The sequence below is a fragment of the Ricinus communis genome, chromosome 4 (genome assembly GCF_019578655.1).
Source record: "Ricinus communis isolate WT05 ecotype wild-type chromosome 4, ASM1957865v1, whole genome shotgun sequence".
Taxonomy (NCBI): domain Eukaryota; kingdom Viridiplantae; phylum Streptophyta; class Magnoliopsida; order Malpighiales; family Euphorbiaceae; genus Ricinus; species Ricinus communis.
In genome coordinates, this window is record NC_063259.1 from 30,480,277 (window position 1) to 30,499,997 (window position 19,721).

The 19,721-nt window shown below is 34.0% G+C and overlaps 3 protein-coding genes and 1 pseudogene across 3 annotated transcripts; 3 read left to right on the forward strand and 1 right to left on the reverse strand.

The window, feature by feature from the left end:
• Positions 1 to 1,048: 1,048 nt before the first annotated feature.
• Positions 1,049 to 7,442, forward strand: LOC8277094 (annotated as a pseudogene).
• A 604-nt stretch (positions 7,443 to 8,046) lies between these two features.
• Positions 8,047 to 11,996, reverse strand: LOC8277093 (protein REVEILLE 6). Its single transcript, XM_002513600.4, has 8 exons — positions 11,660 to 11,996; positions 10,886 to 10,943; positions 10,480 to 10,603; positions 10,215 to 10,388; positions 10,016 to 10,120; positions 9,147 to 9,256; positions 8,855 to 8,914; positions 8,047 to 8,547 (listed from the first exon to the last, which is right to left on the reverse strand). Exons 1-8 carry the CDS (start codon positions 11,884 to 11,886, stop codon positions 8,449 to 8,451), a joined length of 957 nt encoding a protein of 318 aa, XP_002513646.1. The 5' UTR covers positions 11,887 to 11,996; the 3' UTR covers positions 8,047 to 8,448.
• Positions 11,997 to 13,742: 1,746 nt separating this feature from the next.
• LOC8277092 (heavy metal-associated isoprenylated plant protein 39) lies at positions 13,743 to 15,628 on the forward strand. The gene is given in 4 exon segments (XM_015715662.3): positions 13,743 to 14,922; positions 15,011 to 15,086; positions 15,208 to 15,313; positions 15,315 to 15,628. Coding segments are annotated over 4 exon segments (288 nt in total). The 5' UTR covers positions 13,743 to 14,916; the 3' UTR covers positions 15,415 to 15,628.
• Positions 15,629 to 17,499: 1,871 nt separating this feature from the next.
• LOC8284905 (heavy metal-associated isoprenylated plant protein 39) lies at positions 17,500 to 18,625 on the forward strand. The gene is made up of 3 exons (XM_002535186.4): positions 17,500 to 17,659; positions 17,866 to 17,941; positions 18,064 to 18,625. The coding sequence occupies exons 1-3, from the start codon at positions 17,654 to 17,656 to the stop codon at positions 18,378 to 18,380; spliced, it is 399 nt and encodes a 132-aa protein (XP_002535232.1). The 5' UTR covers positions 17,500 to 17,653; the 3' UTR covers positions 18,381 to 18,625.
• Positions 18,626 to 19,721: the final 1,096 nt, after the last annotated feature.

The window sequence follows — 19,721 nt, forward strand, 5'->3', positions numbered from 1 at the left end:
AAAAAAATTAATGTTACTATTTGAACGCCCTATGTAATGTAAGAAAATCAAATTAAGATGAATTTTGAAGAATTTAAACTCGACTACCTTAATTTTAAATAATAAGAAAAAACTAAAATTTGAGCGAATTTCTTAAAAAGCTTAAACTCAGACTCTATGAATTGAAAAGCTTGAGGTCATTCAAACCTGAAAAATAAATTTAATATATATAAAACATTTAAGATATACGTTAATTAGATACTTCAGATGCTTCATTCCTGTGAAGCAACGTGAATCACGGGCCTGTATCTTTGTTCTTAATTTTGTTTTGACAAAAATGATGTTCCTTTGAAGTCATGCAATTGACGCGTCTTATGGGTTATTATGTAGTACCAGTCCTTTCTTTGGAATAAAATCATGCAGTTCTGTGCATTCTCTATTTTAGTTTCTCCAGGCCGCGTCAATTATAACATCTCTTTGCAACCATCCATTAAACAAAAAACTGCCACGTCACATCAAATCAGAACTAGCATTGATTCACATGAGGAAATACTCCAGGTTTAGATGTAACCTACCGCATTTAATTACAACTAAATCCCGATATATGTACATATATATATATATATATATATATATATGCCCGTCTGTGTATCTGCTGTCCAGAATCATACGACGCACAGAGACAATGCTGGTCCTTGTGCTCCAAGCACAAGCTGATTTTCCGTCATTTTCTCTGTTTCCAATCACAAATTGCACATAATAAAACTCCTCCAACTTTCTCGAGAATATTCTGTCAGAAATTATTAGAATCTCATTTGTAACTAAACATTCTGATCAGCACCTTGCTTTTCTTACTCATCTCAAAGAAGTTCAAAGCTCAGTGGAAGAGTGTAAATATCTTTATCGTTAGGGTTTCATCATACTGGAATACGAAAAGGCACAACATACTCTGTTTGATCGGTGATTAATTTAATTTTCTGTTTTCATAAGAACCAGTCTATTTTACTAGTTTTGGACTTGGAGGAAGAGTTAAATTAATAATAATCTGTTCTCTTGTAGAAACTAGAAAATGAGCAGTGCTTGTGAAGTTCAACGTCAGCTTTCAAAATCAAGACCAGAAGATAGTAAAGCTGAAGAAGAACTTCACAAGTAATTTTTTTTAAAGCTTATTAAGCCTCAAAACGGTGATTAAGTTTTAATTAGTTTTTGATTATCAAAACAAGGTTTGGTTTCTGAGAAAATGAAAGAGAAAAAGAAAAGAAGAGGAAATGAACTAATCTCTGCTTTTTTTTTTTTGATTGAACTCAGATAATTTATTGGTCTTGTGTTGTTTTGCATGTTCTTAGGAACCGAACAAGAAATTATTTGTTTGTATTGTATGTTTCGTATGGCTGAATATTGCTTTTCTTTTTTACTTTCTAAAACTGTGCAGGGACATACAATTTTCATATACAAGAGCATTTCTATTATCTTTAGCTGAATTAGATACATGCAAAAGCTTACCAAGCGGATTTGATTCATCAATATTGGGGTAAGGATGTATCATTATTGCGCAGCTTTTTTGCCTTTATGTTAAAACTGCATTTTATCGCGATTTTAATTTCTTTTTTTACATTATTGATCTTAACTTTATTTTATAGTAATTCTTTTCCTATACTTTAAATTTTGGAACAGTGAACTCAGAAATGCTTCTACCTGCTCATTATCATGGTCCTACGTTGATTCAGGTATGTGCTCAAAGGTAGTAATTGCCAATACACTTGTTTCAGTTTTTATTGATGTATCACCTTGTAAATTTGTTTCCTCTGCGTCATGGACTATGTTGATACAACCTTTTCAATTATTACAATACCTTACCTTGAATAACTGTAGAACTTGTAGTGGATATGGTGTCATTTCGTTTTCTGTTTAGATTTTTTGCCTCTCTCAAGTCTTACGATAAAGATTTACAATAATTCTTAAGTTGCTAAGGAGAAGCTCATAAAGAAAAATATCTCTTCTATTGGATATCCTGATTAATGCGGCCTCATATGCTTCAGTTGCGTGATCTTGCACCATCATATTCAATAATTCAGGTTCTAGAAGATGGGATAGCAACCTATCTCAAGATCTGCAGCCTGAAAATGGACTTTTGGGAAAGGGTGCTCATCTAAGAGGATCTGAATTTTTAGCTGTTGTCTCTGTTCTGAAGGTTCAAGGCGGCATTTATCATCCACACCACAGAATTGAACTCAACAATGCTTCTACTGGTTTATCACAGTCTTCAGGTGATTCAGGTTTGTGCTCAAAGATTTACGTATTCTTTTTCTATTCCTCTCTATTATTAGCTGTTATTTATTTGTCCTATATAAAGTCCTTTTCAAATCAGAAATTTACTTGCTTTGGTTCAAAGGAGATTTCTATATTGATCTATTTTTCTGGTAGGGAATAAAAGGATTAAACTCCAACTGATTTTAAGACTATCATATATGGATGTATGACGCCAGATGAATCAGCTAGGTATTTCGTAATATGTGTATAATTGTTTATTTTATCTCTTTAAATTTTTTTCAGTGACTTAGATAATTTTTAATTTCTGAGGAGGGTAGTCATTGATGTCCTTTCTATAGCTGCACAGTGCACTGCATTTGATTTCTTTATCTTAATATGACGAAAAGGAAATTAGGATTTCTCTGGTTTCATCTGGTTTATCTCTTGTGGATATGTGATGTTGAACCATTTTATTTAATGCAGTTTTTGGCAGATTGGATGACATCCTATCTCAACATTCACCGAAGAATCCTGAATGTGGACTTCTGCAAAGAGATGATGCTCTTTTAAGAGACAATGGATGTTTGGTTGGGGTTTCTCCTCCAATGGTTCAAGGCAGTAGGTATAATCTACTCAACAGAAACATAGCACCATATCGACCTCCACATCTCTGTAAGGTACCACTAGTGATTTATATTTTTGGTGCTGCTGTAGCAGAAAACAATAGCTTTAGCTTCACATAAATTCTATTATTATGGAAATACCAACTGTGTTAGTTATCTTGCAATATCTGGAATCTGTTGAAAATATCGGTGTCCTTGTCCCTTAGATGAGTCTTCATTCAAGGACAGGGATTAAAGATCTAACTGCTGGTAAAGAATGTGGTTCTTCCAAGTTTCCAAGTGTGGAAAAGACGAGAAGAGGAAAGAGATCAAAGAGGTAAACCCTGAGTCTTATATTTTTTTTCCATTTACAAGTGTGTGTTAGTTGAAGCTTATATTTTTGCTTTCAGTCCATATGGATGTGCCAAGTCTTCTAAGTGCTAAGATGAGTATGCTTTTTTAAATTCATTAGAGTTGCGGAGGAAGGAACATAAATGTATTGAAGGGAAGCAGCATAACGTTTCAAATGAGCAAAAAGAAAATTTGGACCCAGATCTTCACTCAGAGGGCTCCAGAAATGGTAAGAAGATTCTTAGCAAATGCTATCAATCAAAGGAAGGTGCAGTATCATCAGCTCCAGATGGTGCTTGGTATTGTTCTTCCATACAAACTTCTGTATGCGGAGGAAAATTATCTTCCACTATTTCAAGCAGATTCATGGAGAAGGATCTGCAAACAAATTCCTTAAACCACTCCCCCGTACAAGAGGTAATTACTTGTGTTGTTAGAACTTTCAGATACATAGCCTCCACATATGTTTGCCATATCTCTTTTCAAACATGTGCTATTAAACTAGTTCTTCCAAAGTAAATTGAACTTGCTATTCTTCTGCATGTTGGCACATTATTGTATTTGTCACTAGTCTCATATCATAGTGGCACAAGTAAAAGTGTGGTGGGAGCCATATTCCGTACTTTTTTTAAGGAAAAAATATTCCGTACCTGGTTACTAGAACTTGACCAAGTTTTTTTTTCTAAGCAGTTAACTGATGGATTTATCTCTGATATTAAGCAGCCGCAGAAAAACAAAAATATAACAGTTGACTGTAATATCAACTTTTTCACGCTCTTTAACTATTGATCGAACTGTAATATCAACTTTTTCATGCTCTTTTAACTATTGGTTGAACACCTTTTGGTCAAATGCCTCCTTTTTAACTATATCCTTTTTCTTCCAAAAAAAGAAAAAACTAAATCTTGTTATTTTGCTGTCAGTGCCGAAATGTTTTAAGAGTCATTTCCTTGAATATAAGTCACATTCAGCTTAATCATAATTTAACTTCTTGAAAATGACATTTACAATATTAACAGTTGCTCAGTTTCTAATTCGTTACCCAAATACTGGTCTGACCCCTCTATTGCCTGGCAGCATTATGATGTTAAAGTATATCAGACCGAGAAATCCATGTTATCCTCTTCCAAATTTATTGATCAGTTTATAGAAGAAGGTATTTATATGAATGCATCAATATCAAATGCAATATTTGCATATATACCTGAAAGTTTTGAATTGGTTAGCATAATTGTTGGAGTATCTAAAACTATCACCATCCTTTTATTCTCTAGATAAAAAGCCAGCAGTTGGCATCGCAATGAGCAATGAAAATCATGAATCTAAAGTGTATGTAGAATCTAACAGAAATGCTGATGAAAGTGAATCCACAAGTTCTTTTTGTCATAGAAATGGAGTTCCACAGAAGCTCATGTCACCTGCCAGCCATTCTGCTACTGAGAAAGTCTCTGAGCAATTATGCGGTTCTGTTGCATCAACTGTGTGTCCAATTGATATCAGGTCTGAGGCAACTGAACGTTCCATTGTGCTAGAGGTAGGTGAAAACCACTTGACTAGGTATCAATGCGAACAACCTTATGATGTAGAGGAACAATCAAATACTGCAAGTCATTCTGGTATATCCCAGCACCTTCTTCCTCTGTTAAAGGTGGGTATGGATGCTATAAATATGACAGCACCACCTTCAGATCTAGACTCTTCCAGTGCAAGGACTACTGGAGGCTTGAGATGTGATCTGACTTGTGGCATATCAATGGGTAATGAGACTGATAATCCTGACAAGAATGCTGACAATTTTAAGTCAGATAGTTTTGCTTCTGGAAGAAATGCATCTGAAGCATGTGTATTATTCACCAAAATCCCTAATGAGCAAGAGTCCACAAGTTCTTCCCCTAAAAAATGTGGACTTCCGAAGAAGCTCGTGGCACCGACCACCCCTTATGCCACAGTGAGAATCTCCAAGCAATTATGCAGTTCTAGTACATCAGTTATGCCTCCAGGTGTTCTTATGTGCAAGACAGCTGAACAATCCAGTGCATTAGATGTCATAGAAAACCACTTCTCTCTGCATCAACACATAAGAGTGTTCTGACATAAAGAGAACACAATCAAGTAGTGGTAGTCATTCCGGTTCATCTCAGCATTTTCTTGATTTGTTAAAGAAGGGTCAGGATGCAACAGATTTGGCAGCAGCATGCTCAAAGCTAAGCTCTTGCAACACAGTGACTACTGGAAACTTGGAGGTCATTGAAAACCACTTCTCTCAGTGTCAATGCGTAGAACCTAATGATATAGAGAACGAGCAACCAAGGACAGCAAGTCATTCTGGTTCATCTCAGCACCTTCTTGATCTGTTAAAAATGGGTAAAATTGCAACAGAGTTGGCAGCAACAGTGTCAAAGCTAAAGTCTCCCAGTGCAAGCAATACAGAAAACTCGGGACATAATCTGATTTGTGAACCAATGGATGAAGCAGGCTTCCCAGAGGAGTTGCAAATACATCCTTCAGCTGGACTTGCTGAATATGATTTCTTTTGGCATATTGAATTTCCATCTTCTTTTGACAGTAAGATAATTCCTTCACCAGTGGATGTACGAAGCAGAGTTGACAATGAAACAGCTACATCCTTAAGTCATGGTAAGCGAACTAATTTAAACAAGAGTAAAGACAGTGGCTTAGTCTCCAGTGAAGTTGATAACAAAATAGTTTTGGATTCCCCAGGTGAACAGGAATTAGAGCTGATTCCCGCCGGTGGATTTGATGAGAAAGCCCATCTAATTGGTTTGCCCGATGAAGATAGTTTGATCATACTTGATGACTTAATATTTCAAATGGACTCGATATTGGTGTCTGATGGTAATTCGACTGACACTGATTTGGCTGCCTCAAGAACTCCAGCTAGTAATGCTCAAAAGTCAGCTGCTGTCAATATCAGCCTAGGTGATGATAGATGTCCAAGCAGTTTAAAAAATGCAACTTTAGCCTCCACTAGTGTAGCGAAGCCGAGTAATTCTTATAGTAATATGAGTGCAAGACAACCTTTCTCACTGTCGCATGAAAATCCAAGAAAGCCATTGTTCCATCATTCTGAAGTCAGGTCCTCAGCTTCAGAGATATTTTCTTGTGGTCCTGTTCATCACTCTGTTATGCATCCTTTTCCGAAGCAGATGATATTTCCTGGTAGTTTTCCTCACCAATTAAATGGACTGGGTAGTGGTGCACATTCTAATCAAATGGTTTATTATTCTCTTTGGCCAAGCCAAAATATTACCCAAAACTATGAAGAACAAATCTATGGAATGCCAAATCCAGGTAAAACACCTGAACCTTCCGTTATTTTAATCAAACAAATTACTGCTGTATCTATGATATGTTTTTCAGTAATCAGGGAATTAATTTTGGATAACACTGATTCTAACTCTGCTGTCATTTTGGTTTATATTTGCTGTTTTTCAGCTCATAATAAACCCATTGGTGGAAACTGTAATCAAGCTGTGTACCTCTCGGGGACGGAAAAAGCAGAGCAAATTCACCCAGGGTGGCCATAAAAAAATGTTTGACAAATAAGTACTGATAATTAAAGGATGATATCTTGTTATTGGGTTTCGATTACTCTTTTTGGTACTTCTCGCTTTTTTAGTTACTTTCAAGTTTCAAGAACAACGCAACAGTCTTTGCAGCTTTTGCTTTCATGATCGGGCTGAAATTAGCAAGCTTTGGACGGGTAATTTTGATTTGATGGAGATCAACACATTAACAATGTTTCTTTTGGAAATTCTTTTACTCTCTTATTTCCTTTCTCAGCAAGCTCTTCGCTGCAATGATTATCCTTATTTTGTTGCACATTTAAATTCAGCGAAATTGAATATCTAACTAATAGAGAGGGTAAACGCACTCTTTAGATTATATTAAGCAATATAAAGCTGAATTCTTTATTTTTTGAAAAAAAAAAAAAAAAAAGAGTTAGATAGGAGATTGCCAAGTGGGGCTTCTGATGCTAATGAGAATATTTATTATTGCCGTATGTCATCTAATGCGTTCTACATAAATTAGCATTTCTTCTTATTTATAAATCAAATTTTAATATTTGATTTTTTTTTAGTCATTGATAATTTAAGTTTTAACTTTTCTTCCTCCTGATTTATGTTTCTTTAGAACTTTTTGTGTTTTTTTCGCATGCACATAAACACCCACCATCCTACCTTCATTTTGCAGTGTCGTCCCGCACAATATAAATAGAAACGGAATTGCTAGGCATCCTCAATTTGTATGCTTAGCCTTAGCCTACAAACTAATAGTTAGGAAAACGTTCACGTCTACAAACGGATTGAAAATTGCATGTTACTTTAAAAAGGGCAAAACAAAGAAAAAAAGAAAAAGAAATTGAATCGATCTCTTCAACTGCCACTTCCGTCCTCGTGGAAATGCGATCTTAACGTCCACATGCGACCACTGATTTTCATCCCAAATAGCACCTCACTATCTTGCTGAAACATCATGCATGAATTTTAATCTCCGTGTCCCCTCAGTAAAAGGGCTTATGCCAACCATGAGGCGGAGAAAAGAATTATAGGATCTTAAGAAAAAAAGATTGAAATTAATATTAAATAAAATTAATAAAATTAATATTAAATATAAATAAATTAATTAATAAATTAATAAATAAAATTTCAATTTAATTGAAAATTTTCTTTCATTTTAAAAGTTTCATTTAAATTGAAAAGAAAAATATAGAGCAGCATAGAACTTACAATCAAAACTTGACAAATGGCATGCCGCATTTGAAGACAATTCAGGGATTCCATACAACTAATTATTTCTTGAATACAATAACATTTTCATGTCCTGTTCAAAGAGGATAAACTACTGCTAAAACGCACAAGATCATATATCACAAGTAACCTAGACAGCAAAGATTATTCGAGAGTCAAAACTTGGATACAGAGTGATTCAATCCTATACAAAAAAGTCTTTAGACAACTTGAATCACTATACCTATACCTCCCGCAGTGTAATATTTTTCTTTTTGGTGTTTCCAATATATACATCACATTGGAATGATAAAAAGTTACTTACAACTCATAGAATAATAGACAGCGAACTAACAAAAAAAAAATGTAGCAGACGCCTCTAATAGATGGCAGTTGAAGCTATCTAAATACAGCCTTTCAGCATGGCGCAACATCTGATGAGTTGGGATGGGAAGGCATAAGTAAATGGAAGTCAGGCACATTCAGCAACGATGAAACATCAGTTATGAGAAAACTCAACCCAACTCTGTGACACGCTTTGGTATGTCGTCTTTAAGGGTTTTGTTTGCACCTGCTGCTTCTGTGTCAATCTCATAGGAAGAAAGCAACTTTCTCTGCATTGTCAACGCCAAGAATTCAAAGTTAATAAATAAATTAGCATAAACAAAAAGAATACTTTTCAAAAAATAATTTATATCTTTAGCGATACAGCAGAACACTTTTGAAAAACAAATAAAATATCCTTAAAGATACTGGTGGCAGCAACATGTCTCAGGCACTGTAAAAGACAGTTGCTCATTAATCCACATGCAACTGGGCCCAATCTGCGGCACCAGCAAGGCCCACTGGTGAGACTTGCTAGCCACGGCTAGAAACTTCAGTTTTTAATATGTTTACTGGTTTTATCAGATTCCCACTTACATGATCCTCAAAATCGGAGCTCGTCAGATTGACAGAGAGGTTTCTCATTAACAAAAGCACCTGAACAGAATCACAAAGAAAAGTCATGAGATTTATTTTTGCATAGTTTATTTTTGCACAACTACTCTAGCCACTGGCTTTAATACTGAATATGAAATAACCAACAAAGCTACAAGGACTCCATCAAGAATGAAAGAAAAACGCTACAAGGACACCATAGAATGAAAGAAAACGCTACAAGGACATCATAGGATGAAACAAAAACAAGGCATAGGTTTGATTAAATACTTACCGTCTCAACATCAATAGGATCCATTTTTTTAAGCCTCTGCAGATGACCAGTAGCATTTGGATCGAATACACTACCAATAAAGCTGTATACTTGAACAAAGTCAGGAAGAACTGCAAATAAAGAGAAAGTACCAGTGTTCATAAGCGCTTGAGCAGAATGAAATACAAAATAATATTATCTACAACATAAAAAGCAAAGAATCTGCCAGACCTCTCTGACTACCAGAACAAAGCCATAAGCTAAGAGTTTAAGGGCAAAGAGAGGACAAGAAAATACAGAGACATAAAAAGGTCAACTTAAAATTATGATTATATGATATAAACATGGCACGGATTTCACGATCTAGGTGATCCTATGATAAGCAAACTGTACGAAACAACCTAACCAATCACAATTTGTAACAGATTTAAATCAAATAAAGAGTAATTTTCATGGGAGCTTATGAGTTATGCCGATATATCAGGATAACATTGCAGATTCGACAGAAACATACTGGTAACTGTCATTAAAAATTACTAGAGGCACGGACAATTTTATTAATGATTTGGGTGCATAATTTCATGTGTTGCTGCTAGCTTCAAGTCAACAAAGACAGATTTACCTGTGTTTACTCTGGGATATCACAGAAGCACATGCACAAGCGCGCACACAAACACGAATGAGCAAGTGTTGGTTATAGTTTTTGTACATGCAGGAGCCATGCACATTGTAAAGCTAAGATATTTGTACCATACCCACACAGACTTCATTCTAAAATTTTTTTAACAATTTTTCCAATACTTGTAGCATTTGAAAAATTGTGTTATCATTTGATACCATATTCCAGGTAGCAAAGACAATAAATATGAGCAAACGAAGGAAAACCTCACCTCTTAATGGATGGCTATGATTCCCTAGCTCAGCTGTTTCCCCAATTGGTTTTGTTCTAGGAGTACTCTCTGTGCTACTGCAACAATTATTTGTTACTATTGGCCCTGCAAACCGCATGTAAGATAAAGGCAAATGAGACCACAGAATTAGCTTCACCAAAATGTCATCGATGTTGTAGATAAAACAAGCATTACAAACCTTTTGCTTGATTTGAGAAACTGACTGCAGGCAAGTTATTCGTCCAGGAAGCTGCAGCAGCACTAGTTATAGGGTTTGTAGGCATTGAAGAGGAATCAGGTCTTCGAATATATCCAGGTTCAAGGAGAGCAGATGATGACTGAAAGGATACTGAAGGTTGTAAAAGCATTTGGGCTGCAAAATTGAACCATGCAAGACTAAGTTACATTGCTTATCCTATTTCCATGCAGGAATCACTAAAAAATGAAAAATGGATCATTCTCACCATTTTTTGAAGCTTTCTGAGGATATGGATGAGCAGCCTTTCTCTTAGGCCTAGGGGGAGGCAGATGTTCATTGGCTCCGCTCTTCTGAACCTTTAGAAAATACTTCTGTGCGTGACTACGTATCTGCAAAGTGATAATTTCAATGTTTCCCATTGGTAAACTAATTAAGACAAACCATATACAGTTCCTCAAATGGCATCAAGTGACTGGAGTAAACATTCAACTATAATTAGCATAAAATGTACAAAGAAATGGAGAATAAACTATAATTAGCATAAAATGTACAAAGAAATGAAGAATCATGCAATAAAAGCTACCCACACGTAAAAAGCAAATTAAATTTTTGAGAATGAATAAAATTCAACAAGAAGAACTGTCTTTGACCCAAAACTATATTTCGCATACCTGAATAACTGTTTTTGACCCAACAAACGCTTCAATCTTTTTCCAATCACGATCAAAGCTGAAAGGTTCAAAGTGAACACAATAAGGGTACATTTGAAGAAAAAGGATAACAAAGAACTTCAACAACCATAAAATCAATCATCAAATATCAAAAGATCATTGCTCTAAAAATTAAACATAATACTAACAAATGCAAAATATTGGCGGAACGAGATGCTTCTTCTGGAAAATGGTGGAACATAAATGCCGTTATACTAAATCAGTAAATTGTAGCAGTGCGCAAGGTGGTAAGAAAGCCGGCAACTCTACCTTACTTGAAGCTAATGTCCAATTTTATGTTTCGTTTTTTACAATTTTCTTACTGATATATGCTAACATAAAATTTTCATTATGATAAATTTATTAATGATTTCTGTCAGCAATTTTCTTATTTTAAGGCAAAATTTAGAAATGAAATTGCCAGATAATAAGGAACCGCCAGAAACAAAGTTATTATTGTAGCAGCTTTTTATAGGTATGGTAGTTGAGCAGTTATCAAGACACAAAACCTCATATATAAAACTTACTACAACAACTTCAAGCATAATGAAATCCAAAACACAAATTACAAAACTGCAAAAAGAATTCAAAACTTTCTATAGAATATCAGGTACATTTCAAACAACAACGAGCAAAACAAAACACTGCAACCTAAATTGATACATAGAGTAAAGCAAACCCTAAAATTAAACAAATTATAATAAATTGAATAAAAATGAAGGAAATTTATATTACAGCTGGAGAGCTTCTAGGAACTTGTCGTGTTCAGGTTCAGTCCAGCTCTCCCTTGACTTGGTTATGGTGTACGGTTTCCGGATCTTCTTAGATGGATCTTCCGATGAAGATGTGGTTGATGTAGTGGTTGTTGGAGCTGTGGTTGCGAAAGGTCCTAGTCCCGGTAACGCCATTCCGTTCGGATCCAAGTAAAATCCCTCTGGCGGGTTCGGGTTTTTCGAGACCATGAGAATTTTATTGAAATTTTGGGTTTGGGGGTTTTAGCTTCGAACTAACGGAGAATTGCGGCTTTTGCTTGAGACACGATGGTTCTTATATGAAGCATCAGGATAGAATCAGATGCTTCGAGGCTTTTTATGAATATGTACGAATGGCGTATAATAACATGGCACGTTAACAAACTCGCAATTTTTAATTCTCACTATTTTAAAACTACTTATTCCCCTTAAAAAAAAAAATACTTATCAATGTATTTTCTTCTTTTCTTTTGAAAATTTTGCTTTGAATAAAAGGGTGAATTATATCCATAGAGCATATCCTAATTCAAGAGTCATAAAAAGCATCTTAATTAATATAAAAATCTAAAAATTAAAATTTAATTTATTTTATTATTTTTCACTAAATATAAATAGTCCTAAATTTTAAAATATTGTCTTAAAAATAGGATTAAAAGACTAGTTAATAAAAATATAAAATTTTAATTTTAATTTTATATTTAAGAAAAAGAGAGCTTATTAAACTCTTACTTTATAAGCTTATACTTATCAGAAGAAATCATATAATAAATTACAAATAAGTGTCTTTGTTTTTTTAGAGATTTATAATAATAAAATTTAAATTAAAAAGATTTTATGAGTAAATTTGTAATAAACTTGTAAGATTATAAATAAGAAATAATAACTTATTATTTTGTCAATTAGATTATTTTATTACTTTTTTTATATTAATACGAAGAGTTTATTTTTTTAGAATGTTAATCAGACGTATCGCATTTTTTGTGTTAGTATTAGTATATAATGAAAGAAAAGACACGTTAAATTTTGACAAGGAACAGTTCCGATGGTGTAATGATAGATTTACGTAAGCATCATTAGGTTACTGTGGTCAACAGCGCAGGGATTTGAGTCCGCGTAAATGAAACGTGGAGCGGCTGAGAGTTGGTTAATAAAACAGAAAAAGATGGAGGAGATGGACGGCCTCAGAAGGGGAGGACGCGTGTCGAGGGATTATTAGGAGGTAGGAATCGGGGATCTACGGACAGATTTATTTCTAGGTGCTACAGAGAGTGGCCAACAATTAAGCCACACAGCACCAGAGGCACACGGATAAGAAAGGAAGAGATATTTAAAGTGGGTCCTATTGAAGACACACCATGCAAAGTGCCTCCATGTTGTTGCTTTTTTCTTGGGATATTTTTCTCTCTTTCTTTTCTTTCTTCCTCTTATGGTAACGTTTTAGTTTTTGTTCTTTTTCTCTTGTCATTTTTCATGCGTCCGCAATAACGCATTGGTGGTAATGTTTTTTCTTTTTTTCCATAAAGAAAGGCCTAATTTTGGTTCAAGATTACTTGCAAACCTAAATCCCCATCTGAATTACAAATTTATTTTATGGTGAGTAAGTGGATCTAATTAAGGATCGGTTTTGTTGTTTATTAGGCCAATGGAGCTTGCTATTTGGGGAAACATAGTTTTGGAGATTGGAACATTTTGTCATACTAAATTGCATTATTCCTTTTAATAATGATCGTAAATTCCCCAGCGAAAGAACTTAAAAATCTTATTTACAGTACTAATTTAAAAAATTGTTTAGGCTATACTGTTGTTGTTAAAAAATCTATTCTGAAATGTGGATTATTAGGCTGCAAGTCATTATTGGACTTGTTAAGTTTCAGAGACCGGCCCTATAGTAGGCCTTATCCACCCATAATTTTAAAAATTTATTTTCTTAAGGCCTTTTATTATAGCAAAAGGGCCCAAAAAATACCGTAAAGCAGGTTCTTTTCCTCTTTTTAAAAAAGAGAAAATTGAAATTATCTTTTCAAGGATCAATCCTTTTCGTGAAAATTAATGAGGAAGATCTAACCCCCCACAGATCCCTGCCAAACACTAGTTTTTTTTAATCTACTAATCTTCGACGCTCTTGAAGAAAGAACCTGATCACACAAACTACTAGCTATAACATAGCTCGAATTAACTTGCTACTTTCCACTTCTCGCAAAGCTCTAAATCAATTTATCTCTTAACCTCAGATAGCTTAAAGGCATTTGCAAAATAACACTGGCCTCCTATTTTTATAGAAGGTCTTTCTCACTAAAGCCTCCTTCCTGATTTAGAATCACGATGGATAACTGATAATGACTGTAAGTGGAAGTTGAACTGCGAGCGATGGGTCAGTCCAACACGACCCCAAGGAGCCCTCTTTCACCTGCCACCAAAGTCCATGATCTCAGACCACTTTCCTTGCTAGAATATTCTGTCAAGCCGATGACCCATTTCTGCGAGGAACCTGCCCAACAAAAAAATGTGATACTATTTCTATCTAAAGGGGAAGACCGTTGAAGGGTATTTAGTTACATAAAAATATTCATTAAATTATGGAGGGGAAGTAGTTAATTAAATTTTAATTTTAATTATAAAAATAGGAACAGAAAAATAATTAATTAAAATTTTAGTTTCTTTTATGAACTTTTACACCTAAATTGTAATATGATCAATTTTAAATTCTACATGAAAAGTCATTCCAATTCCATTCTCCCACCTCTTCTTTTCTGGATGTATGATATATGCAATAAGAAAATTATACCATAAATATATCACAAAAATTAAACTAAACCCAAAATATAGTTTTTTAACATCCCGTTTGTTTTCTTTGTGTTTGGCCTGGCTAATTTCCTGGAAAGTAAAAAAAAAAAAAATGACTTAGACGGATTGGATTTTGGTGAAAATATATTATGAAAATGCCCTCTCAATAAAGTGCAACAATTGAAGAGCGCCTTACTTGGGAAAACTTGGAAGAAAAACGCTGAGATTTTGGTTGAGAATAGTCCTTGTCGACAGCTTGACTTTGGTTGACTTAGATAAATCCGCGTCTCTCAATTATTTTCATCGTCTCTTTTGATTTATCTACTTTTTTGTACTTTCCTTCTCATTTCCGATTCTGCGCTTTTTAGAAAAAATTTCCTCACACATATTTTGGCCCTGATTTCAAATTTTTCCTGTTAATTTTCATTTGGGTATCTTTTGAGCTTTGTGTAGAATATGAAGGTGAGAATAAATAAAATATGTTAATTATCTTGTACTCTATAATTGTGTTAACGACCTATGATGACATTTGTTTGTTGTTTTGTGACAGAAAGTAGTGTTGAAGTTGGAATTACATGATGGTGATGATAGGCAAAAGATCACGAGGACAGTTTCTGGTCTTCCAGGTATATATTAACTAATTCCAAAGAAAAATTAATTGACGAGGAGAAATTGCACTGACATGTATCCAAATTAATTAAACTAACTAATAACTTTGGTTAATGAAATTAAATGCTAATTTTGCAGGGGTTGAATCAATCTCCGTGGACACAAAAGACAATAAATTGACAGTAACAGGAGATGTTGATCCAGTGCCGATGGTAACAAAATTAAGAAAGAGGTGTTACACAGAGAAAAGAAGCAGAAAAGAAGAAGGAAGAACCAAAGAAAGTGGATCCTAATAAGAAGCAAGAAGAGAAGAATAATAAAGATGCAAAGAAATCCAACTCCTAGTCATCACCATCATTTTCTTTCTTGAGTTATATTATTACCATCACTATCCTTATTATTATGTTCAGAGTCACGTGAAAAATCCTAATACACGTGTTATTTGTTAATTTCTTATGAGAAGGGGAATAGTGAAACCTTTCTCACTTATTCAATCACCACTGGACAAAGTGTGAATGCGGTAAATTTATAAATATTTCTAGTAAAATAGATTTTCATATCTCTTTATTTTATTGAATTTTATTTTCAATATAATTTACCGAATATGAAAATTATATAAAGGGGATTAGATTAAGTGGTCATGGGAAGTACAATGAATTAGTTATATAAATTTAATTAAATTCGAAAAAGAAAACACTTGAAAGGACAAAAATTAGAATTGCAAACAACAAGGACTAAAAGATATATCTGGTAAAAGAAATTAAAAATTAACTTGGAGCCGGAGCTACTCCAACTACAACTTGGATTTACCCCTGATTATATATATATTTCTTTTAGTACATAAGTATTTTTGGGTTATCATCTTTTTACATTGTTTTTTTTATAGGAATCAAATCCATTCATAATCTAGAAAATATATACATCACGGAGGAATTATAAAATAGCAACTTCAAAAAATAAGTCTTCGAATCTAGAGATTAACTGAAAAACTACGTCTAAATTAGTTTGAATTTTCATGTTGAAAAAGAAAACTTGAATTCATGATATCCAAAAGTTATAATTTGCATGTTGGATGAATGCCTTGCACTTCCTTTACCGTGGTCCTGTTATTGAAAGATCTCCATTGAGAAGTTAAAAAGAAATCTATCTTTTTCTTATGTTCAACCAACACCTTAAAGAGCTACATAAACTTTTGAGTCAAATTTTTAGCAGAAATCTGGTGCATGTTGAAAAGATCTCCTCTTCACAAACAACTCTTCAGACCATCCAAAGATGGTTGAATCTACAATTTTTAAAGCCAACCAAGAATACCAGAGAAAGAAATCTTCAATCTAGTTCAACAACACAAAAAAAAAAAAAAAAACTAACTAAATTACTTGAAAAGATGAAAAAAGGACAACTAAAAAGAATAAAGAGATGAAGGAGAATGATTAGCGGAGATAGCCATATAAAATTACCTTTGAAAGAATAGAGAGAGAGAATTTTACTATAACATAACTATTTGGTGTTATAAATAACAAAAAGGAAAAGCATACATTATTGTAATACTTGATTGTGTCCAGTTCTCTATCGAAATAGTGCATAAGGCAGATAAAAATACAGTGTGACGCAGAAAAGGAAAAGGAAGGAAAAATGCATATAACTTTTATATGCATTTTGTTTGAACAATTTCTGTAACAAAAGAAATAAATAAATTCTTGGTTGGATCCAATAATGAATGTGAGATAATTGGATCGATCTGGTCAGAAAGAAGTGTTTTGGGAGTGAGTCAGGGGCTTATTTATATGTTTGAAGCAAAAATTACCCAAGAATCCAGGACCAGAGTAATACCCATACTCTGAACAACTGAGACAGGCAGCAACTTAACAGCCATATATAATAAGGATGAACCCATGTGTAATTTAAACTAGTTATATAAAATGAAAGAAATTTGTGGAACTTATCAACTTAACAACGGCAACCCACATGATTCCAAAATTTTATAATCAATAAGTTGAACTGTGTCCATTGAAGCCACCAACAAAGCCCCTATTTCTTTACATTTCTTGCATTGACCAGATCTTCCCTGCCACGTCATCAAGAAAAGAACAAAAATAATTCAAGAATGCTTCTCCTGGCAACTGGAAGACCAGTTCTAAACCAAGATTGTTTTTCCTATTTTGGAACCACCTTAGATGTTACTGAGTACTGAATTCAATACGCATCATATCAGAGGTTTCCTAGAAGCCGAAGTTGAAAATAACGCAAGTAGTTTCAAGAACTGCAATTGTTACAAAACGGTGACATTCTCTTTTCCCTGCAAAGGAAAAGCCAACGTGCTTTCGTTTCGTGCACTTATTATTGGCCCACTGTTGAGTATATTGACCAGTAGACTAATGACCTAGCAGGTTGACTCCATTCGCTCTCACACTATAAATCTCCTTCAAGATCTATCCCTTCATTTCATCACCAGCCTTATTTTATTTGCTTATTTCCTCTTGATTCTTCCTCTGCTACTACATCATTAACTCTGCTCTCCTGTACAATTTTCTTTGAGAAGTTCTTGTGATCAGACAGATTTCTCAACTCTAAAGCGATAATAGAAATGAAGGTAATAAATTGCTCTATGTTTCCTTGCAAATAATCATGTTTACCCCTTTTGTCGGTTCTTTCAGTTGAGTTTTGCTTTACCTTCTATTAGGAAGTAGGAATATGCACGAACCTTTGATTTTGTGTCATGGATTCCTTTTATTTTGATGTTCAAAACTTTATTTTGATTAATTACTATAACGTATGTTCTTGGTTAATTTAATTCAGAAAGTAGTGTTGAAATTGGAGTTGCACGATGACAAAGACAAGAAAAAAGCCATGAAGAAAGTCTCTGGCCTTTCAGGTATTGAATTTCAACTATTTTTCCCCTTATAGTAACTTTCCTTTGTTTTCGTTGCTACATATAATGATATGAAAAATTAAACAGATTTTCTTTCTCTTACTGTTATCTTTATAATTTTGCAGGGGTAGAATCAATCACCTTGGACATGAAGGATAAGAAATTGACAGTAACAGGAGATGTTGATCCAGTTCATATAGTGAGCAAACTGAGAAAACTGTGTCATACGGACATAGTTTCAGTAGGACCAGCAAAAGAACCTGAAAAGAAGAAAGAAGAGCCCAAGAAAGAGGAACCAAAGAAACCAGAAGAGAAGAAGAAAGATGAAAAAAATGATGTCGCAGACCTTGTCAAGGCATACCAGGCCTATAATCCTCATTTAACTACTTATTATTATGTTAGAAGTGCAGAAGAAGATCCTAATGCCTGCGTCATTTGCTGATTTATTAATTTCATCTTAAAATTCGCAAAATAAGAGAAGCAGGACTAGAGTTTTTATTGTTTGACCACCTTGAAAGTTTGGATAATATATTAGAACCCCATATAAATGATTCTAGTATTTCTGTACAGTAGTATAATGGTGGGTTGGGTTGTTCAACTTCATATATGTTTGTTGTTCTCGTTTTCTGGATGTATCAAATTTTGATCGTGATTTTCATTAATGAATTTTTCTTTAGGTTGCTTTTCTTTTCTTTCTTTTGATATGTATATTTGGATTATCATATTAGTTTGAGTACTTTAATAGGAAAAGTCACCTCAATTTGGCTTATGCGGCCAATTTGTTTGCCAAACCAAAAAAAAAAAGAAAAGAGCACAGCTTCCTTGTATTACAGAGAAATGATTACAAGAAAAGTACTAGCAATCTAATAATGCAACGTTAAATAATTAATTATGGGACTTGTGATGCTGTACCGTTGTCACAATACCTTAATGCAGATGTCATTAAGACTAAAGAGATGGTGGTTTAGTCTTTTTTGTCAAAAAAGATGGAACTTTATTACCGACTCGGTTTTGCATGTACTATAAAATTATAAAATTTGAGCAGGCACTTCCCCACAGAATCATTAAACTATCTTTATTAATCCAACCTGTGCCTTTGTAATTTGTATGCACCTCACCTTTTCTTGCATGACACTGTAAAATCCACCTTGTTAAATTTCCGTTTGGTGTTTGATGTTGAAGTGTTGTAAATAAAAGAAAGCCGGCAGTTTTGTCGAGGAGGCTGAGAAAGATATGCATTTATGGACGCTGCTACAAAACAAAACAAAACAAAATTTTCATTGCGTCTCTATCTCCTCACCTCACCTCTATCAATGCCGTATGCTAGTTTTATATACAAAGTTTATTGCTGTTACTAAGACATGTGGTAATGACCATTAGAAAATAAAAATAAAATAAATTGTCTTTTTCAAAGAATTCTAGATCAAATTCTTACGCAACAAGAAGTCACTCCAACCAAACGATCCAACATATAAATTGGACTAAACACACTGCTCGTGGTCCATATGGACAACTTGATAAAAATTAATCAAGAAAACTGCATGAAATCTCAGTTTAGGACAACTCCAGGGCAGGACAGTTTAAGTCCTGTAATGGGTACATTCGGGATCGTAATCTGCCTGTGAGTTTGTAGCTTCAGTAGATGGATGTGATGGTTAATTACACATTGACAGATATTAAAAAGATTATATAAGATTTATAATACAAATTCTTACTCTTTTCATGTTCTTTCTATTTCTTTTATTTGGACTCTTTTAAAATTGATATAAGAGCTTATCATATA